The sequence below is a fragment of the Acanthaster planci genome, linkage group LG02 (genome assembly GCF_054643075.1).
Source record: "Acanthaster planci isolate LZ-2023a linkage group LG02, COTS_SCS, whole genome shotgun sequence".
Taxonomy (NCBI): Eukaryota; Metazoa; Echinodermata; class Asteroidea; order Valvatida; family Acanthasteridae; genus Acanthaster; species Acanthaster planci.
The window spans coordinates 13,555,192-13,579,062 of NC_141778.1; the positions used below are offsets into that span (position 1 = coordinate 13,555,192).

Below are 23,871 nucleotides of genomic sequence, written 5' to 3' on the forward strand. Positions count from 1 at the left end.
TACATTAACTTGTCAATATTTTTATCAGTCTCCACTGGGAACAAATTTCAGAACTTTGAGCAAAGTGCTAACCCGTTGACTGTTGCACCCATTCTCTCCTCCTCTCTCTCCCATCTCAAATCCTCCATTCTCTGCTCCTCGTCCCTCATCTGTTGTAGGATCTTCCTGGCTCTGGCGGCCTGCGAGAGGTTTTTGGGGTCTGAGGGCTGTGAGAAGGCCCGACGCTTGGCAAACTCAGAGGTGTCTGATTTAGCTGCGGTGTGCTCGGTGCTTCTGGCGCCTGAAGTGCTACGGACTCTCTTTCCTGTACCAGAACATAATGTCTGACTGAGAAGGTTCATGTCCTAATTCATCTCTACAAACGGTCAACTGTTATTCCAACTCTTATGGTGAATGCACATGCTCTTCCAGCAGTATAATATCTGATCTGTGCATAGTCACTTGATAAAATTTCACACAAAATTGAGCCCACTATTGCATCACACTGGTGAAAGTGTCTAAACGTAACTTTTTCAAATTTCAAAAACCAGATCTCATTGGAAAAAGGAATACATTTATCTATTTATACCTTATGATGCGACTTTTATCCTTGAATTCAAGACAAAACTCAAAATTCATTTCAAGAACGACCTGTAATGCAACATATGCATCAGCCCTCCTTACAAACTTACCCAGATCTTCATAGCGATGAACTTTCAGTGTAAGCTCTCCATCCAAGACAGAGGAACTGAAGCAGTACAAAGCGTGGTCATAGGTAACCATCTTGGTCGTCTCGCCATTGATGGCGATGATCTCATCCCCTACTCTGAGTTCATTCTTGTCAGCTGTGCTTCCTGTATACAGTTCACGGTATTAGAACAAAAGTAACTTATGACTGGATTATACTACATTGCCAAGGTGATTGCAATAAAATAAAGACTGCTCCGAGGGGAGTAATCTAAAATCAACTTGAACGTCTGGAAGTTGTTTGAGAAGAGTTCTGTGTCTGACCTCCATGATTTTCATGCTCCATACACATCAAGTTCAAAAAGGAGTGCCTTTTATTTCTGTGGAGATTTTAGCAAGGAAAGCGTGCTCAGTACCAAGGAGGAACCACTCGAGTACCATCTCAGACCCCTGTTTAAACTTGTTGGCGATCTCATTTCCTGTTCCATTATTTTGTGATTGGTTTTACATAGTCCCCAACAGAGTGGCCCAAGCACTTGTATTCAGAGTCTTATTAATGCTCCTGTGTGTGTTCCTTGCGCATTGTTTTCCATGAGATTTCCCACTAGCGCCCCGTATTTCATGTTTGATCATAGTTGGTGGGATTAGGTTCTGTATAACTGTTTAAAAGCTGCTGTGTACATTGTACGGTTCTTCTAATCTTGCATATGTGTTGCAGATACATATGTAAAAGTAAGAAACAAAGCGATCTTCACCTGGTGTTATGCTGGTGACAACAATTGGCCTTTTGCTGTCTGCACCTCCAAAGATGGTGAACCCAAAGCCGTTTTCGTTTCTTGGTTTCTGCTTCATGTTGATAGTCAGTGCCATGTACTCTGGCTCCTTCGGTAATTGAAAAAGTTGATAAACAGAAAAAAGAGACACATGGATGTTCAGTCCTTTGGGCATTACCTCTGTCTCATAATTTCTAGGCTAAGTTACTGGTGTGTGTATTTCCTCTTGCAGGAAATATGGCCATGTGAGAAACCAACTACCTTTCTATCCAATACCACTGTGGCTTTGACATATGCATGCTGAATTAACTGTGAGATGCTCGTACCCATAACAACAGACCAGAGTCATTTCCCAACCATTCCCATGCCAAATACATATGCAGACCTGTGACATACTGTAACACACCAGCAGCTATCACGGCATCCATCTTCACTCTGCGGGGATCAGTTAGTGAACACAACGTCTGTACATACATGTACTCCACAGCTCCACACTTCATCCAGTGAACACAGTTTCCACATATCTCGCATACATGAACATGTATGTAGCAGTTTAAGTATTTGAAAACACACATGCACAGACTAACAGCAAAAATCCGTTTGTGAGTGCACATGCATATAGACACTAGTAGTGGTTGACAAAAATTAATATACGGTTCATGAATATCATTGGGAGTTGGGGTGTTGTGAATTGCATGTTTTTTTATAAGAACAAGAAGTCCCTACCTTCTGAATGCCTGGCTGACAGGAAAATGTCCAAATAAAAAAGGAAACTAACTAATAAAATCCCCAACCAAATCCCATGTCAAGAGTTCATGCATTCATTTGATAACCAGTGCACAGCACGAGTACAGACGAATCTTCACCTTAGCTAACCGTTTTCAAAAGATGGTGTAACCATACATGTACATGTAAATATACAAATGTACATGTAAGTAGACATGATACACATTTGAGGTTTGAACTGACAACTAGAGCCACTCAGTAGTCTTCAAAGCAATGGAACTCCCCTCTCTCATTCCCTTCTGATCAGTGAAGTTACTCTGATTTCCTTCATTCTAACTTGCCAACAATCAGAGGAAACCATTTCATTCAGTTTGTACATCAATAAGCCAGTTTGGTATTCCAACGGAGCGTGCCCCAAAGAAAGTGCTTGAGGACATTCAAGAACAGCAAATATGATGTAACGTGTGCACAAGGTTGGCCTAATCAGAATGGCCGCATTCTGACTCACACATGCTGAAAAAGTTTGGTTCTTGAATGGCCCTGTCTTTTTGAAATATGAGCTGTCTCATGGAAAACAGGACATTTCGACCAGAATTCTACGATAGTTAGATGTTTCAGCCAGAAATTGTAATAAAAAATGGGAAGAAATTTATAATAGAAACTTACATACAAAAAAGAGACTTGCAAACTGCATGAAAATCGTAAAAATATTTCCCAGCCAAGAGAAAAATCACACACGTGTACTGTGTGTGATTCTGTAGATTAAATGCTTACTGATTCAATACAAATGTCATATACATGTAAACTGTATGTACTTTATATACACATGCAATGTAGCAGGACAAGTCATCAACCACCTAACACTGCATTCCATGTGAGAGTGTATGATTCAATCATGTTTGAAAAGGATGCTGAAAAAGAAAAGACAAAGTGTTTTTCCACAGGTGTGTTTACCAACATATTTTAATAGATAGGTTAGAATCAATTAAACAACTACAAATGTAATTAATGCTAAAAAATATCTGAGGCATTCATACATGTACATAAATAAACAGGCTTTTTTAATGCATACTATGAATTCATGAAAATTGCAAAATGGATCCAAAGTTCAGACAAGTCATTATATGTGACCTGACATGACAAAATGAGAATAAAGTCGCCTCTCTCTCTTTCCTATTTTGAGGGTTCAAACTTCAAAGTCATATTGAAGTGGAGGTAAAGTTTTGGGTTTTGCAATATTTGGAAAGAGTAACCCATCTCCTATTCAATTCCAAATATTTTGCAGGATCGTGTAATTTTCTCAGCTATTTTGAAGACTGCATTATTCTTGCATGGTCACAAATGTTGAAGCGATGTTGGGAACAAAGATGCAAAGTTGCAAGAATAATGTCACATTGCCACCTTATACTTTTACCCCAGGTGTTCCATACCTGTACGAGTACATACCACTGGAACGCTCTTTTTTGGCTGAATTCAAAAATACCAATATCTCAATTTTTGAAAATTTTGACTTTCCTCTCATTTTATGGTGACAAGTCACATCTATGCGTTACATCATACTTGAATGTTTGTAAAGCTATATGTGAAATGTGGTTAAACTTCACATTGCAATACTAAGCAGAACAGAAATCCTGATGAACCTTTCTCCATTCTACATGTTAATGTAACTAAGCATTTGGCCAAACTAATCTCATAAATCAATCATGCTCTCAAATACTTCAGCTGCAGTACACACCGGGGTACTTCTAAGGGCAGTAAAGGAACCCATGGGAGTTAATATGCAAACTTTAACATTTTATAAAGTCAGCAAGGATATACATGTACTGCACATTTTGAAGGATATTTTATGGATGGCCACTCTGTTTAAATTATAGCAAAAATCAATCAACTGCAAACAAAGTATGCCTGATGCAGCTTTTTTGTACTCATCCCGTTATGTTGTCAATCTTACCGGTTTGGGGGCTGGCCTTGGAGGTTGCAATTTAGGCTGGGTCTCCACCTCAGTTTCACCCTTGTTGAATGCGGCCACCCTTCCCATGATGCCCAAGCTCAGTCTTTTCTTCTGCGGCAGTCGGGCTGATGATTTGGAGTCCCTCTGCACGGCTGACAGGCCAATTTCCCGTTCTCGGTCACGGAGGAGCTTCTCGCGGAATGTCATAGGTTCCACATGTCCCGGTCGGAGATTGGTGAAATCATCCACACGTTGGGAGCTCAGGACCGTTCGGCTGCCCTTATTGCTTTCACGCTGTTTGTACATTATATCACAAAACTAAAATTTCATGCTGAAGCCAGGAGTGTGAACTCGAAATGGATAATTCCAAGTAAATTATCTCGTGTTGGAACATTTCTTATGTCCATTGCTTCTGCTTAAAAATCTACACGAGTTGCCCAGTAACTTGTGAATTCACTGATGCCAACAAATCTACCAGTAGATTTAAAAATGCATCCTATTTTCGTTTACATTAATTTGAGAATTACCATGCACACGAACACCTGCCTCTGATGTAAATTTTTATTTTGAATGCAAAATATGTCTGTCATGGCCCACTGCATCACAAATAAAAACAGCCATATGGCAAAATGTCATAAAAAAACCCATATCTACTGCTTCAAAAGGCTACATAAACTGTGATTTGCATATGCGCTTTATTCAAATTACAAGCAGCTGAAAACCATGCTAGACCTTTATGGTCTACAGCACTGCCAGCGCAAACTAAAAAAACAAGTCCAAAAAGAATGGGTAGGCAAAGCAATCAATACTGGATTGGGAAATTAATTAAAGACAGACATTCCCTGATTTGATTTCAATCTGGCACCAACGAATTACATATAGCAAGCGTAATGACTGGTTATGGAATGCGAGACAGTAATGGTATATATACATGTAGCTGGCTGTGTTCAGTGAATGTGACTGGAACTCAATACGAAAGCCAACAGGCCATGCCAATAATAAATTACGTTCCTGGGAAAAATTAATGTTTGCGCAAATTCAGCTGGTGTAGTCATGTGCAACAAACTTTGAAACGATTCTAAGCATTGTCATCCATTTGATATTTCAATCAAGTAGAAAACCAAACTTTTATCAGAACAAAACCAAATACTTTCAAAAGGAAAATTTCAAGACCAACAAAACTTTCTTATTTGAGCACTGCCAAGTCATTAGGGGAATATTGCTCAGGCAGCTCAAAATTCACCCCGCAATGTGTTGGATTTACACGTACGTAGGTACTTGTCGTGGTTGGCACCAGTGATTTGCACAAAGTTTTGCATGTACTGTAGGCTTACAATGAATCCAAAGATTTTCAATCTTTGGGTAACATTTTTCCTGTATTCTTCACGGATACCACAAGAGTTCACCTTTCCCTGCATGTAATATTTTAACAAGCAAAGTGCAGTGGCACCACATTGTGGGTTGTGCAGAATTATGGAAGGTGATGTCAAGTTAGTTTAACCATGGAGACATGAGTGAACTTCACACCAAAAAGTAGTTAAGAGCAGTGAGGAAATGCATTCAGTGATATATGTTTACAAAGATGCACATGAAAGTGCTTAATGTATTTAACTGTTAACCTGCAACATTATCATATTACTTGACATGTTGGCTGGTTTCCAGTTCAATATACTAAGCAAATTATTGTGTTAGTCATTCATCCGTAACTCACACAGCATGAATATGTAGTTAAGTGAAAGGAAATTAACTAACCAAGACCCAATCACTTGCGTTTAGTTTTAAAAAGGTGAATGACTGTCTATGCCATCCAGTTATATTACATATGAGTCCAATTTGTCATAATTGACGATAATATATATGTAATAATAATTTAAAGACCGCAGAATTGAAAGTGTGTTTCAATAGTTTTCTTCGGAAAGCTTAATTTATAAATATGATTAGATTTGCACGAAGCAGGAATGATACTGTACTGTGTTTCAATTTTCATGCGAAGCTCTTATAAGAGTACCTTTATGTCAGTTATTGCATAGGAAAATGCTTTTGACAGGGGAGTTCACACTATGAGTTTCAAATCCCTTGACATTTGTTGGTCTGTCAATGAAGTACCGTCTGTCTCATTAACTAGGGTTGGAGAGGTGACTGTAAAATATGTTGTCAAGAATTCCCAGCTTGCAAAGAGAAACTTTGACATTTCCATCTGGCTAAGTGTCAGGGCAACCCAGCAAGGGGCCCTGTTACTCTAAATGCCTACCATCAAGGGCAATACATCTATTGATCAGTTAAAAGATTAACAGGCATTTTCTGGTAGTTGGGAGTGAGGTTGTAGGACTCTGGGAGGGACTCTGAGCAATATTGCCATGAGATATCAACATCATGCAAATGCTGTTCCACCTAATGACAACTTAAGCAAAGCACTACTCTTTCAACTTTTATTTTGAATGAAAAAAATTGATTTATTTCAAAAGCAAAGCTTCAATGAATGAAATGTTATCTCTACATTTTATGAATAGTTCAGGATTAGTTCAAATAATACAGTACTAAATACTATGAATGGTGGGGTCTACACTGTAACACTGAAATAATGTCTATTTGACTGTGCAAGCAAATGATATTGAGACAATCTGAGAATGAAGAAGTTTTTCAAAATTCCATAGGAGAAACATCTTTTTTTCAAACCCACATTTACCAGTATCTGAAATGATTATCTTCCTCATGGTGTATTGGATTTCAAAGTACCGTATGCACAAAGACAGCCAGGCATGGAAAAATGACACTTCTTTGAACTGGCTGCACATTTACAAAATTTATTATTCCAAACATAAAGAGAATACTCAAAATCCAATTTTCATGCTCAAAAACTATTTGGAAGGTAAATTTTGTGCAAACAGACCTTTAAAAGTGATTTCTGAAGAGTGTCATTTTTTTCTTATCCAGCTTACATAATTTCCAACAATTGCATTTCACCACCACAGAAAATTAGTATCGCATTATGATGATCACACTAAATGAATGAGCTACAGAAGAGAGAAATCCATGAAAGAAAGAGAACAATGGAATCCAGACTATTGCCAAGAGGTTAGAGGTCAAGTTCAGTCCCAGATGCTGTGTCACATGATGAAGATTAATGGCAAAATTCTCCCTAACAAAGCTACATTTGCTAATCCTTGTTCACATAAACACGTGTGTCAAGCATCTCTTTTACATCCAGGCCATCCAGGAGTGTTAATACAGGTTGCACATCATTGATAAGGGGTCCTTTAGACTTTGCAGAATATCTGGTTCCAACAAGCACTTTTTGTAATCAGGTATAAAAACAATGAATGCTAAAGCACTGAGAACAAGGAAATGTTGTCATATGCAGAATGCTGTATTAACACTTTAACAAGGGCCTTATTATTAGTGAAGTTTGACTGCACTGGCATACCTACATGTACATACACGTACAAATACAAGAAATTCAGTTTCAATACTATAATGTTCACACCTGAAATGTTTCTGACACCTCACAGACCTACCGTACATGCAGATCAGTGTCAGATTTGAACTAGGTTACATGTATGTGTACCAGTAGATGTATGATATTTTTAATAATGAACTACATGATTCAATTCTTTTTTGACTGTGCTACACTTTGCATCTTGACTGAACTGAACCTTCAACTCTCCACTTTCTCTATAAAATCTACTGTTAGCAATAAACTAAACAACTTTTCCCCATGATGATGATGTTAGTGATGCTATACGAAAGATAGGAAAAGACAGCCACAGAAAAATTGGGACAGGGCAACTGACAAAAGCCATCAGAAAATTGAATACTGACACTGTTTGTTCGCTGGTAAGGGGCAAAAGCACTCCCAACACCACTTCGTCGGACTTTGGGCTTGGGGAAGACATCAGGAGGGGGTTGACGGCTCAGTGAAGGGGCGTCAGTGGAGTCAACAGAGTAAGTGGGATTAGTGGCATCAAACATGGAGGGCATAGACTCCCCTTGTTTGAAATTGCCGGGTATGGATTTGGACCGGGTGCGTCGCTGGGTTGGAAAAAAAAAGGCAAAATGTGGAGGGGGGAAACAGCATGCACAATTGAAAACGATGATTAATAAACTGGAATTGGAAAACACAATGGTTATGAAGGAATTCTTGTCAGGGAAATTAAAGCAACAAAATGCAACATACACTAAAAAACCCAAAATAAAACCCCAAAATAAAATCTGAGCACAAACAAGCTCCTACCACAGTCCTGATCAACAAAAGTCAACGAGAAACAATGACTAAAGAAAAAGAAGAAAAAAAAGAAAGCCTTATAATTAAAGAAACCATGAACTCCACAGCTGATTAAAAACAAACAACTCAACAATGTCAACCAAAGGACGACAAAATCAAAGAAATCATGGACTGCAATCAACAATGACAGCAAAATGAAAGCCCCTATCATGCAGAGACTGAGCACTAACAATTCCTGACTGCCCGTGAACCAAACTACATGTACACGTACATGTACAACATTAACTGAAAGAAATTTGGATTGGAAACACAATGCCCGACTACCACCAACATCAGGAGGAAAAGCCTTTTACAAAATCACCTTTGTCAGAAGTCATTCAAAATTAGACTCCAAAATCCAACCAGTAAATAACAGCTGCTATTCTTACCATAAGTCAACATTAAATTATATCTACCAGTACCAACATGAAATATGACCAATGTTTTAACCTAGAACACTTAACCCTAAGTATGCCTAAAATATCCCTTGCCAGAAGAGTTGGAAAATGTTTTAACCTACGATTAACATTCCTTTCCACTAGTGCAACAAAACCACATTATTTTCACAAAATAAATAAAAACTGTTATTGCTTAAAACAGTTGGCAAAACTTCTAACAGATAATTATAAAAGTCTGAAAACTTTCCTTTTTCCCAACAACCACTAAAATACATTTAGGGGTACCTGTTCAAATCCCCAAATCTACTATACTTGTGTAACTTTAAACAAAGACACCCAGAATTGTCTGGAATGTACAGGCAGTGTAACATTTTTATTGTCTATTCCTTCACTGTCACTGTCAGAAGCTTGTCACTCAGAATGCTTCCAGATCAGCCTTTCCCCAAAGTGAACCAAAGGTACATACATTGTACATGTACCGGTACATAAATAAAGGACTTCAAAATTCCTTTCCCAATTTAGGCACACAAACATAAAGAGTGCTTCATGATTTACATGATCAAGTTAAAGAACTCAACTGATGAGGAGTGCTACCAGTACATGTGCATACACATGTACACATCTAACTGATGTACATGTACATGTACTTCTGGTATTTATTCCAAATGAAATATTACAGCAACAGTCAGCTGTTTTCAAGACACTCCAAATACATTAATGTTTGGCCCTATGTTACAACCTTTCTGTAACTTCCAGAGCTTAAATTACTGGTTTCCATGTTCACTGTTCACATAGTTAAACCATCTGTGATGTTAACAGTTTCCTTGCCACTTGGTTACTTTCTTCGGCTTTTGGCAAAAACATACCGAAACTTCCAAATTTCAGAAACATTTCTTAACCAATGAATAAAAATAAGGCTGCTTGACATGGTCATCAAATAAACTCTCATTACCAGAGTTTATTTAGGAACAAATCCTTCAATGTAATTTGAGGCTACATGTGTGTGCTACTACAAAAGATGCAAAGCCACCACAGAACAGCCAACAGTGCACAAAATGCTTGCTCAGTAAATACGGCAAGTACAGTGTAACAAGGATAAATTTATATTTTTAGTACAAATATATTGATGCTACCAGTAGTTTAAGGCGGTGGGGCGTTTTTACATATACTGAAGACATTTAAATATTCTGTGTGGAAATTTAGACCCTGTAAAATCTTTTTTTTACACATTTGATGATACATTATGAAAATACAGTGATGTCAATAACCTTAAAAATCTTTGTGAATAAAATGTTGCATAAGAGTATCCTTCAAAATGGATGCATGCTTGTGGAGATAATTTGCTCTGTGCATGCAGGATAGAGGGCAGTATTTCATAGACAAGTACTTGTACATGTAACAGCAACGAGATATAACTGCAAATCCAGCATTGAGAGTCCGACAAACTAATGGCACCCAGTGCATGTACCTGTACATGTAGGAAATTGTTTTGCCAGAATGTGCACAAAAATATGGCATATTTCCACAGGATAAATACCAGTATACTGAATGAATACATGTATGTACAGGTACAGCTGCTTGACAGAAATAATTCTTCACAATGGGCCCTTACCTTCAGGTAACTAGAACGGATATCTCATTTTCGTGCCCAGGAGCAGGGCACAATTACAGGTCCAATACCGAGGTTACACACAAAGCCCTAAATTCTTTGATAAAACTCAATCCTCAACCATAAAGTCAGGACTTGGTACATGTACATGTAAAAGGAAGAGTCCATGTGATCTGTATTTGACAATCTTGCAACCAAGGCAGAACAAATCATTTTCATCAACAGGCAACATACACACAAAATTTCGACAAAAATACCAAAAGAAAATTCCTCAGATTAAGCCACTGTACAAAACGTTCCCATACAGTGTACCCACTATTCCGAACCTAACTCGTACCCTGTACATGTACATAATTTACATGCCCATGTACCAGTACATTTGACCTCTATCAGACAAAAATTAACTCAAATCTCATTCAGACAATTGTGGCCACCAATAATTATTCTGGCCAATCTAAAGGTGCGCATATACATAATTTCACCTATAATAATCAGTCTATTGTCTGTAGCACCACTGACAACAAACCTGCTGAAGCACAACAAAAAGCCACTGGAAATACGACAGTTCCCAAATCCTCTCCGAAGAGGTATGCTACATGTACATATCTTATAAAAAGCTGCAAATCTACCGGTAAGTATGGATAGCAAGTCACAAACATGCCTTATCTAGACTTCTAGACTCAAGACTGACAACCTGCTGCCTACGATTTCTACAAAAATTCAAGTCAACACATGCCAAGTTCACATATCGCTAAAACAGTACGTGAAATTAAACTGACGCAAAAAAATTACAAAGTCTTTGATTGCACTTTTTAGTGAAGTTGTGAGGATCACAAGACACACCCTCCTCCACAAAAAAGAAAAGAAAACCTATCAATTCTGCTCTGCGCATAATAAAAATCATGTTGAATTTGGAAATGAATTAGAATGCACAAACTGCTATGAACATGAAGAAATGAGAGCAACTGCATGGATCACTGGTACCCCGCATGAATGCATGATCAAAGCAATGATTTCTAACGCTGCAAGGAGCCAAGTAAAATTAATGCAGGCAGGCGACAACTCTTCATCTGATCAGTTTCAACATGGAGATATTATTAACTAGTTGGAATTAAATCACCGGTTAAATTGTTTAAAACTCATGATTCTTAAGAAAAGCACCAAATTAATATTTAAATGAGGTGAAACTATAACTTTTTCCATTCCAAGTAATAATTTTGTTAATTCAACCCTGTATGACCAAATATTTTAATGAAACATACCTATTGTTAAACTTATGTACAGTGTACAACTCCCAACATTGAAAGTATCTACAGGATGTCCTCTGGAGTAGTTTGTATATGGCCCAGGGGTCAATGTTATGCTGTGAATGCACTTTTAATACACAATGATACGAGTCCAAATATTTCTCTGATCTGATCTTAAACTTGTTCATGCTGTTGAAAAATTCTCAAGTACATGTGTGGTTCTGAAATTGAGTGAAGCATTGCTCGAGAGAAAGTCTTCCTGTCAAGACTTAATCTTCAAAAGATGATAAAATTCTAACAGGATATCCACGGGCAAAGTCAACACAAACTAATACATGAGCGTATATTATTATAGGAAACTACATGAATGTATGTGACCAATAATCACAAATCACACGTCAACTTCGAGGTTCAGAATATATGCTTCTCAAAAACTCACTACTGACTGCCAAATAGAAAGCTGGTCTTGACTGGCATGACTGGTGCCCAAACCCCCATGAGGCTATCCTGTGGATACATTCCAACATTACCGGTACCAACTCCTTGCAATACGTATTGTAACAGTAAGCAGGCATTGCAGAAACATGTTGCAACATTTCCTAAGGAAAAGTGTTCATGCATCTACAGAACTCATTCAAGATATCATTATCCCATCTGTCTTCATGCTTATCACGAGGCAAGTCCCGCCAATCATGATAAAGAGCACCCCATACTTGGGCAAGGAGCAAGTTCACAGCTTTGGCAGTTGTAACAAACCTACCGGTATGGAATCTCCACATATTGACAGGGGAAAGACAGAGCAAAGTTGATGAGAGAAGTTGGTATGGTGGGGCTTCTTAACTCACCTCAGGCACGTCTCGGATTTCTTCCTCATACAGCGCGGGTTTGGTGAGGATGTGCACAATGTCCTCTGCATCCAGAGACTTGTTCTTAGAAGCCATCTTCATCAAAATTTTCTCCCGTTTCTCCCTAGCAAAAAACCAAAATTTAACGATTCTTAAAGATAACAAAAGTGTCAATATAGCAAAGGGCAATGCAGCAACTTTTCCTGAATTGTTATATGGCCCAGAAAGCTAGTTCCTGATCAACATTTGGATGAAAGATGTCAGGCTCTGTTCATCGCACGTAGGCCTGCATGTATGCTGTCCATATCATGGCAACTTTCTGACAACAAAGAATCCAAACACTGTATGGCTGTCCATCTCAATGCTTCAGTTTCTGTACAGTCAAATGTACATGTACCAGCAGGAGCCTATCCTTGCATACAAGTATATAGGCAGAGAATTTTAACGTTACACCCCTCCCTCAAGCTAAAAACAAACATGTGAATATTGTGTGCACGCAAACTGCCTTTGTAAGGTGAAAGGTTGTCTAGGTTGAGGTTTGAGGTCTGGGGGAGTCCTTAGGACTTCAGGCCATCTCAGTCTCAAGAGTTTCAACTCTCTCACCATCTCAATCAAAAGTAATAAATCATGATGCCACTGGAGCGCTGTTACTTAGTCCTGGAGATGTGTTAAAGAGATGATGGCCCTTTCTTGCCTCACGTTTTTAAGGGCTGCCTCACCAGCTTGGGTTCTCAGTGAACCATGTATCCAAATTGGCAGTGACATGTAACGTGCCCCTGGCTTCCTAGGGCCCACTCAAGGAAAGGTAAGCTGGTTAGTCAGGAGAACCAGCCAATCACAGGCTTACATGTCCTCTTATGACCCTCATACACAGAATGTCAAAGGCCAACCAGTGGCAAGATTTTTCAAAGTTACACAGAGCAACATCAGTTCCCCCCCCCCTTCATGTATTTCAAAGACTATTCCTCTTTTCTGTAATCCACCACCGCGGCTGTCCCACTTACTTTTCCTCCATCATCTCTTGGTATGTCTTGCTACGCCTTCTCTGTTTTGATAGCTCCTGCTGCTCAACTTCCTCTCGGGATGCCTTTCTCTCAAGGGCGGAGTGAGTGGCACGTCTTCGACGTGACTTCCAGGAGTCCAAACTCTGGCAAAATAAAAACAGAGGATGGACTAGAGAATAACTCTTTTAAACCGCAGGTTCATCTGGTGATGATTTCATTCAGTTTACCTGATGTGGCACAGAAGCAGTGTGACAATGTGCGCACTTACCTCAACAATGACGCTGTAATGCACCAGTAACACTCATTGATGTACATGACTGCACACTTCAAAAACACACCGGGGGAAATATATTTTGCAACAAAAAATGCATTCTGGAAAGGCACATACGGCAGGTTGAAATGTAACTAATATTGTCTCTTACCTTTGCAGAAAAGCAAGATACAGTTCAAATGCTGATGTTTTCTACTTCAATTCTGAGACGAGTAGTATCTTTATCACAACAACTGTAGCATTATGATACATCTGCCTACTCTACGTGTACATTGCACACCACCATGATCTTTGACTTCAGTGTGCAATACAGGATTCTGAACAGCTAAATAGCTTACCATAGATTTCAAGAGTCTTAAAGAGGTTCAAAGACTGAATTTTTTTTCAATTGGGTGATAACTCTAACCTCAAAAGTTGTATACTGATGATACATGTACTTTGACCAAATGTTTTTGGCTCTGTCCAGGGATGCATGCCTGAGTGTGCTTACAAATACATGTACATGTACATGTATATTAAGTTCTACTGAAATAAAAAAATGCATCATTCTGGATTTAAAGAGTGTACATGTACAATGCCTTTGCAGGTGCTCTCTTATGTACGGTGATTTGGCATCTAAAAGCGGTCAAACCCAAATACATCTGTACACATGTACAGTATCTTTCTCTTGTCCTCCTCAGCACATGTTAACAATGTTACATATATCCATATGTACATACATGTACATGTATATCATAACAGCGGTATATGCACCTACCTTGAGTATATCCATATGTACATGCATGTACATGTGTATATCATAGCAGCGGTATTTGTACCTACCTTGATAAAACATACATACATGTAGCATGTACATTTATGGTGACGGAATTAATTAATTGTGGCAAAAGAATTACCAAATTTATTCTCTTTTTAAGACAAACGCAATGTGACTGGTCAAATTTTGGAAGCAGATCTTCCCCAGACTTTTGGTTTAGGCACATATGATTTGGTGTACATGCATGTACCATGGCTCTGATTCACTAGGGAAAAAACTTCAAGAATTTCTTAAACACATGAATTTGCTTATTAAAGAATCTCCAATGCTTCAAATTAGAGTCAAGGAATTGAATATTTGTAGAGTAAGTCTTACAAGACTCAAGTAAGACCGGGGCATTAGTTACGCCAAATGATGATGAACATTTGTAAAGTGCTATCATGAGAAATACAGATGAGTGCGAACAGAAAAGGTTTTGTTTCTCCTCGGAATATTGCAATGCGATTTTCAGATATCAATCATGAAGGTCACTGGCTCACTGCCAAGGACAGGAGCTGGGAAGGTTGATGCCGTCTGTCCTAAACAGCATGTTAACGAGCTTCACACCACAGTTTGGATAACAATCATGTCATATCATTAATACAGTGAATGTGGTATTTAAGAGAATTAATCAGCCCTCCTCACCATGACAAAATCTGAATAACTATGGTCTCTGTGCATGCATGCATGTACATGTACCCTGTGCGCTCTCAGTAAAAGAAAACACAAATTACTGTACACATTACAATTGACTTCTGCCTTGCAGACACTCTCAGATTCTTCAAAGTAGCTTTGTGCACATTCAAACAAAATCTGATCGTGCACACTCGGCACCATTTAGGTGTGTGCCTTTCACTGCGTCTTGGATGTCAAACCGCAGTCAGAACAACAACATCCATGCTTCAGGCCAAGAGTCCGCAGCGTACATAAATAATTAGAGCAAGTTAGTGTTAAGAAAATTTCTTAGCGGAAGCAAATAAGCAGTTAGTTGCAGGCTTTTTTGGCATGGTAAGTTGGCTGAGCTGTTGATAGTTCTGTTCGGTTTGGCTTTAAGTCTTTCAAGTCACTGTGCAGTCACTGAGAAATCTGTTAAATATTAATTTTACAAATATTTAATTTACAGTTATACGGTAGTCTGCTTTACAAGTGAAGACAATGTAGATGTTATACCATCTACCGGTAAGCCTACTATTACCCGGTACATGCACTGGTATTTCACACATTAGCAACTTGGAACCAGTAGTTCAATGCCCTTAACTTGAAACAACATTTTAAACCAATGATATTTAATTTAAACTAATCCTAAATGTTATGAATTAATCTAATACATGCCGCCTAATTCCATTACTGTTAGTAGCCATTTTCATAAATTGATTACAGCAACGAGATAAGGTGGAGACACAGATGGCAGAGCAGGCCTAATGATATTATGGCTGGCGGACCACCTTACATGCCATCAAATCATGGTATGTTGGCCCCTTCCCTTTACAACCAAAATATGACTCTATGAGAGCATGGGCACAAAGTCCACCAGCCCCAAGGTTCACTGTCACTTCAACAATATTGACAAATGACAAATACAAATATTTGAACAATTGGGAGTTGTTTCTGATACTGTATTTTTGAATTGCTGAGGTTACTGCTTATCCTTGTATGCTTACATGTATTAAGCCTATGACTTGCACATTGTACCGGGGTAACATGTCCTCACCATCTTGGACTGGAAGGCTCAGCTTGAAAGTTTTGAAATCAAGTCCTCTAGCGTAAACACTTTGACGTAAAACTTTAAATGAATTCAACTCCATTTGATTTGCACTGGTAGCCAACCAAATGTCCACCATAAGTCCATATTATGCCTAATGTACATATTAATGCTAATTTGTATTTTACACGATCAAAGTCACTCTTTTAGAAGTTTGGAAAAATGACAGCTGAAGTTGCATTTTGGTCCATTTTATGAAGAACATGCCATATCAGCTAATCTGAGGAAAAGTTGCATACATGTACATGTACATGTACCTGTTACTACAAATGTTGAGCAATCTTGAGAATCACTCTCCAAGAAGAACCTTCCCCTAATGGATACTGAAACAGCAAATCTACATGTACATGTACGTACATGCACTTACGCACCTATATGTACATGCGCATACACCTACATGTACGTACATTACATGCACATGTATGGTACGCTGTACATGTATTAGTACGGTACATGAACATGTACATGTACAAATATCTACATGTACAGATGCATGTACGTGTACACTAATTTCCATTGAGACACTCCCAACATACAGAGTGAACACAAAGTTAATGAATGTGCGTTTTAGAAAGGAAATTTCCCATGGACCTCATCTAACTCCGCCTACATGCAAATCATGTCCTCGGCACGTAAAAGTTGTAGCCTTCCCTCGCACCACAAAAACCCTGTGATTAACCAGCCGAGAGGGTCTAAGGCTACAAATCAAGTAGCGAAAACTAATCTATTTGCTTGATTATTTGCATGATTGATTAACTGTTAATAGACCATGAGAACCCGAGGAGATAAACGGCTACGTATGACCACTCACCCGTTGAACGGACAGCACTGTCGACCCAGCATCAGCCATCTTAAAAACACACACGCACATACAAAGAAATTGGGGTTTAAGCATGCTAACAAAACCAAAAAAACTGAACATGGGAACATGCAAGAAAAATGAGGACGACGGAGTTGACAAATGGCACAGACTTTGCATCATACAATGTTCATGTTGTACATATAATGCATGTGCATGTATGAAGATGTGATTACACACATCACACCTTAAATGCAGCGTTATTGTTATCATACATACACTGTGCAATTACAAACACAACAACCTCCAAAACTGCCAGAAATAATTTGTGAATAAAAACGTCTCATCCGTTAGCCTCAACAGTCGTAACTCTAAACCAGTACTTGTCTCTCAAGATTCAAAAGTCTTGTACAAAATACTTGTGAATTTTATTAAGGATAAAACAGGACAACATTCCTCGATGTTGTACGGTAGGTGAAAAGATGCCCCTTATCAACAACACAGTTATTCGTGACAAAACATTTCATTAACTTATCAATGAACATTTGTGTTTATCAAATACCAGTATTTACATTAACCCTATTAAACAGTCTTAAACCCTCCAAAGGTGAAAAATTGAGGATGGTTAGAATTCATCCGACTATTCATTGCCACTGCAATCCAGTTGTACAAATATTAAAACATGCAGCATTTGAAGGGCTAATTGCAAGGCACTGATTTTTAGAAACTGCTGCAGCTTGTGTGACAGGTTAAATGACAGTGCCTCCCACAGCCAACTCACCGACATCCACATTTCCTGGTCCTCCTGTACCAAGCCTTTGCTCTTCACAAACTCATCATATGTTGTGGGACTTGTCGGGTCTCCCGATGACCCACTGCGGTAAGATTGGGAGTCCTCATCTTCCACCGAGTTCTGCCGCTCCAAGGTGGACCTCTCTGGCATGCTCTTGCTGCGGGAGTGCAATGGCTTAGCTGCGACAGGCGGCGGTCTGCGGCGTGAGGTGTCCATCCTCAAGATGGGTCTACTGTTGGCGTGGTCAGCGTATTCAGACAATCCAGGCACAGAGCTATCAAGTTCCTTCTTAAGGTCTCGCTTCCATTTGGGTTCCGAGTACTTTTCAGGGGCGATGGCAGTCAGGTCTATGCCATCTGAGGTGAAGACGTCATCATTGTAGCCAAGACTTGTGCGGAGGTTGTTGTTGAGGCTTCCGCCGCTTGCCCAGGAAGACACGCCACTGCTGGCGTTATCAGGTGACAGACCCTGAACAAATGATGACAGTGACAGTTGAATACAATTGCGGTCAGTAACACTCATGCTTTCTCAGGAGACTGTGTATGTACATTTTGCTAACATACATGCACATGTATCTCAAGGTCAGAAATTGCAAATGGTTGGAAATGACAGAAAACGAATGGATGGATAGTCCAGCTATTCTCATTACATCTGTCACTGTTCATCAAAAGAGAAGATCTTGGTGGAATTCCAAGGATTTAACAAGTGTTGATTATCTTTAACAAAAATGCACAACATCACAACAACGAAAACTACTGTGCAATAAACGGGGATTCCGACCATTTCCCCTGGTTTCCAGACTGTTCCTCATAACATGCAGTGTACAAGTCCCAATATTACGACACAGGGATATCAAACATTCTCCTTGTGAATCCCAAGATACACAAGTGAAGATGTACTTCCCTCTTCTCCCTCCTCAAGAGGAGTCAAGACTTGGCCAGTCTTGAGGCGTGAAATAATCAGTCATAGTTAAAAGTACTTTGTTGTTACAGTCATCAATCAAAGGATTAGTGGCATAATTGGAGTTGACCTGTGTCATATCACTACCAGTAGCTGATGAGACGGGTGGTGAGGATTGATATTATGATACGTGTACATCTACAATACCTCCAGAGATACCGTAATTAAGAGTCTAAAAATACCAAAAGTGCATTACACTGCATGATCACAGATATAAAATTAAAAAAAAAAAAAAAAAAGAATACAGATTTTCATGTTATTCCTTTATTCCCCATTTTGCTTTTGGCATTGTACATGTAGGGTATTTGTTAGAGGGTGTGCAGGTATAGGCGTTTGTATGGTACGATGTTAGTGGATGTTCTGGGGGTGGGGGAGGTTAACCCTTCCCCCTCACGATGACTTTGCCTCTTCAACAAAAACAGCTGCAACAAGTTCAGTCCAAATTTAGCATTGTCAAATTCCTGCAAGGGGCAAACAAGGTCAAGGTCGTCACTCGGATCAACTCAACTCTACAGGGTCTGTCAAATGTTTCTCAAGGGTCAGTTTGTTTCATATAGATCTGGATCTCTATCGGTGATGCCAACACTGGTTCGCACCATCCATAAGGCGGGTTCTGGTGTAAGCGAACCAACGTCGGATCACTGATCACTATCTGGATCCGTGCAAATCAAACGGGCTTACAGTGAGCTCCCTTGCATTACAGCAAGAATCAGCTTCTGATTGACTTAAATGATTGATAAATGACTTGCGTGAAAGGATATCCTACCTTGACCAGTGAGGAGGAGCCGTGTATCAAGGGAGCAAATGCATCCAAGTTGAGCTGGGGACCAGTGAAGGTGTCCAGCTGGTTGGCAGTCCGGCCCAGCCAGAATATCGTGATGCACACCTGAACAGTGTGAAATTCAAATCATGTAAACTTGCGTCTTAAACCCTAAGAAGCCCAATCAGGATTTGCAAAATTCCAGACGCACTCCAATTTTACTCCACCATGGCCATGAATTATGTACATGTACATAAATTGTTTTAAGACTTGCTAACAAACACGTACTCTGCAGGATTTCAACCTTGCTACCTTACTCAAACATGTTATACAAGTTTGTAAGTAAACGGACTCCAGGGTCCCTTGCCACAATCTAACTGCTTCTACCATGATTCATGGTGTACGGTTTACGGTTTACGTGTCTTATTGCAGCTAAAAAGCCCACGTTGTACTGTAAGGCTTCATCATACAAATTTGGAAAAAAAAAGATGTGATTCATTGCAAATAGAAGAAAAATGGGTAACTTAAGAGCAATGGATGACTCTCCAGGGCAACAGTCATCCACATGGGCCTATTTTCGTCCAGAGGCCAAGACCAAATGCCACCTGACAAACACCCCCAGAGCAGCTGACACCCCTGTCAACACAACGCTGTGTGATGCCAGCCTCCCAGTAGTGCCTCTACAGTCATAACAAGATTCTTAACAGAGGCTGACCCAGGCTCAGTCCCTGAGGTTGAGAGAGACAGATGGTCCACTTCCGTAATGTCAACAACAGTCCACTTGTACTGTTTAGTCACTTTTTCCGGTAACAGAGTCCAGGAAATTGTAGCCACATTCCAAGGGAAATGCAGCACAAAATTCTCTCAAGGTGATTTCACAGAACTACCAGGATGTGTACCTATACCAGTACTTTGGGCAGAAAGATGCTTGGCCAAAGAGAGCTCTGATCATCCATGCTCTGATTAATAGCTGAAACAGCTTTCATATCAGACTGTTCCATTTCTAAATTACTGGTACATTGCCTATCTTCAAATAAATCATTTAGAGAAACTGACTTACAGCTTATCTGTAAATAATGATGTGTAAATGACAAAGAAATGGATGGAAGTGGGATTTGAACAAGGTAGAATTTACAGTGCCTGTGACAGGTTCTGTGCTGATTTGATTTAGCGTACCGATGTGTACGTAACATCCAGAATGATCTCTTCCTGAGCTGGCATGTTAAGATTCAAGTCCTTGCCTTCTGTGAGGTTTTCCACTTAATATCTAGGCATATCTTACATGCATGTACAGTATCCCTCTGATTAACGCACGCTTTTTCGGTTTCTCCCACCATAAAATAAGTTCCTTTTGAAACTTTTGAAATGAATAGCAAGAAACAGTGATGGTAAAACTCACACTTTTCAATCGGCGTTCTTCCTCTTTTCTCCTATCCTGTACCGACAAACTGGAGAGGGAAATGCACAAAACAGCCAACAGTTTAAATGGAGCTCTGCACACCTATGTTGACAGCACTTACATGTAGTTCATGCATGGTACACATGTACATGTATGCACCGGTACATACCGGTATTTCACATGCACACTGTACATGTAAATTAAAGTCTAGTATCATGAGTGGGACATTTTTTAAATGTACATTTTGACACCAAATACAAAACAACTGGGAATTCATAAAAAAACAAGGGCATTCCAAACTGAAAAATAATGCGAAATCTGTTCCTGCACTAAAATTTTACACACCATCCCATCTGGCCAATTCTACACATGTACAGTGTATCTTTACATACATTTACACACACATACATGTACATGTACCAGTATGGCTACGAGGCGCAATGGTAGTCCACAAGGGCCTGATTGTGTGTACATGTACACTGTACATGTACTGGTATTGGGTACACATGCAATGTCACTGCTGAGCATGTACATGTATGTCAACACTATGTACCTTAACCCTGCACAGCTAAGCCTCTTTCACTGTCCATTTCACCGCCACGTTGTGTCATAAATCATGTGAAAAATACTGACACGCATGACTTGCCAACTTTATGTATACACCAAAACAAGAGAGGGCCTGTTGTATATTATCATTTGAAACATGATCACATTCTTGGGACAAGCCTTCCTGTAGTCCCAGACTAGATTTCTCAACCACAACAGAGGCGGCCATTTATTGAGTAACCCCAAGCACGTTCCTGGGTGAGTTCCCTACTTCAAAATTAGAACAATTTCCCACTTTACAAGGGGGAAGAAAATGGCCCCCCTGGGACACTTCTCCAGCCAATTTGTCAATGAGGTGGTAAACCACAAATGAGACAGGACTGAGAGACCATCATGTTAAATATTGCATAGTTCCCCCCACAGGACAGGCAAACCTCAAAGGAGCGCTGCTGTCAATACAACTTGAGGACAACAACAATTCTGTAAAATGTGCAATGTACAGGTACCAAAAACATGCAATAAGAACAAACTTCACCTTGCTGTCTCAACTCTAGTACATATACAGTATTTAACAGGTAGGCTTATAAATTCCAATGGATTCTAGTTCTTGTAATATTTGTGGGGTGGGGATCTGTTGGAGGTTCTTGAATAAAGTGTTCACAATTCAGACAGCACCTCACAGGAATAGTGGAGATTCACTGCACCACCCAAGAAATTTACTAACTACATTTTTGGACAATGCACATGTACCGGTACATGTAGGTATGAATGTACCAGTACTGTACTTTGTAACAATCAGAACAAACTTCACCTTGCTGCCCCTGGAACACTAACATGTAACGGCATGATTACTTAGAACTTGGAAAAAACTTGGTTTAGCTTCTCAAACATTGAAATAGTGGCAGCTGCAAACCATTACTGGAGGAATGCCAGTCCATGTACATGTATCAGTACCGTACATAAACTGATTGTAAGAGTGCTATACATTTTAACATTTCAATAGCAGAAAAGCATTTTTAATAAGTAAAATTCAAAACAGGAAATCCCAGTGTGACGGATTTTTGGCGAATCTTCCAGAGAAACATGTACATGTACCGGTAGTAGTTACTGTTAGACATTTATTGGTGATTAATAAACAAAACAGAAAATATGTGCAAGTTTTAAAATGCAAGCATACTGGTACACTGAATCAGGGTCTACAAAATGTGCACAAGTACAGTAGGCCTACATGTACATGTACCGGTATGTCTATCTAAGGTGCAATTATTACTTAAAAACTCATCTCAAAACCCTTGGTGGTTGGGGTACTGCATTATACATGAAAATGAACCCTTCAAGCCAGCTTGCTCTTGCCAAATACATGTACAGACAGACACTGAACATATCGTGCATCAAACCGTTTCTAGCAAACCTACCCTCTGTGTACTCATTATCTATCCGTAAGGCAAGGCACAGGCACAGGTACCGGTACATACAGTACTAATATAGGCAAAGTGTGGCTCTCGAGGACAAACCAACATGTTACAATGTAGTTGGTATTGGTACCGCACCTTGCTACCGGTAGTTTGATTTCATTTCATGGGTCAGTAATAAAGTCCTACGCTGAATAGTTTTGATAGCATGGCATAAAAGACATACTGGTACACTGTACATGTAGGTACCGGGTGTGTTTCAAGAGACAATAGACAATGCAACCATGTGATAGCGAGAGGTTGCATCATAACATGATCATGGAATAAAAATAGAACTGGCTGAGAAAAGAGTACCAGACATATCCCCTCCCCTTTACAGTTTTTTTGTAAATGATACTGTAGTCATTAGTAGTCGCCTGCCAAACAATTCCCCTGAACTGAAGACTATTGAGACATGCACCTAGACCGTTAATTTACATGTACCTGGCTCTGCTGGACAAGTCTTGTAGATCCCCTGGATGGAACAACTGTGCAGCCTTCAGTCCCAGATCCTCACACGCCCCAAGAAACACATTCAAATTATCCTACACAGATTGTACAAAAGTTAAACTGTTATAACAGGGTGGGCAAACATGTATGCAATGCTTAAATGAGATGAGGCACAGTTGCGAAGTACTAACATCTACAAAACTCATACTTTTCAGGGGTCACATTTGAGCAGAGATCTATTCCCTTATCTCACTTCACCATCAGTCCACATATCGACAATTAAATTCTAATGCATCATCCAGTAGCAATGTCATCCATTCAAGTACCCTACCCAATGTACATGTACATGTACATGTATGCTGATGAGATTTTTATCAGATAAAACAAAGTGCTGCCATGGAAAG

General features: G+C 39.4%; 1 protein-coding gene across 11 annotated transcripts in view; it reads right to left on the reverse strand.

The window, feature by feature from the left end:
- LOC110973191 (uncharacterized) overlaps nucleotides 1-23,871 on the reverse strand; it is a 61,371-nt gene that overhangs the window by 15,204 nt on the left and 22,296 nt on the right. For 8 of the 11 annotated variants that reach the window (XM_022223825.2, XM_022223830.2, XM_022223824.2 and 5 more), the window contains exons 4-15: nucleotides 23,462-23,562; nucleotides 21,021-21,069; nucleotides 19,628-19,747; nucleotides 17,890-18,369; nucleotides 17,121-17,159; nucleotides 13,481-13,623; nucleotides 12,477-12,600; nucleotides 7,936-8,145; nucleotides 4,117-4,410; nucleotides 1,422-1,548; nucleotides 672-833; nucleotides 73-304 (exon numbers count right to left, since the gene is read on the reverse strand). In XM_022223825.2, coding sequence (XP_022079517.2) covers nucleotides 73-304; nucleotides 672-833; nucleotides 1,422-1,548; nucleotides 4,117-4,410; nucleotides 7,936-8,145; nucleotides 12,477-12,600; nucleotides 13,481-13,623; nucleotides 17,121-17,159; nucleotides 17,890-18,369; nucleotides 19,628-19,747; nucleotides 21,021-21,069; nucleotides 23,462-23,562 — 2,081 coding nt within the window. The remainder of the gene's footprint in view (nucleotides 1-72; nucleotides 305-671; nucleotides 834-1,421; nucleotides 1,549-4,116; nucleotides 4,411-7,935; nucleotides 8,146-12,476; nucleotides 12,601-13,480; nucleotides 13,624-17,120; nucleotides 17,160-17,889; nucleotides 18,370-19,627; nucleotides 19,748-21,020; nucleotides 21,070-23,461; nucleotides 23,563-23,871) is intronic. The other 3 variants (XM_022223822.2, XM_022223828.2, XM_022223829.2) reach the window with 3 other exon arrangements.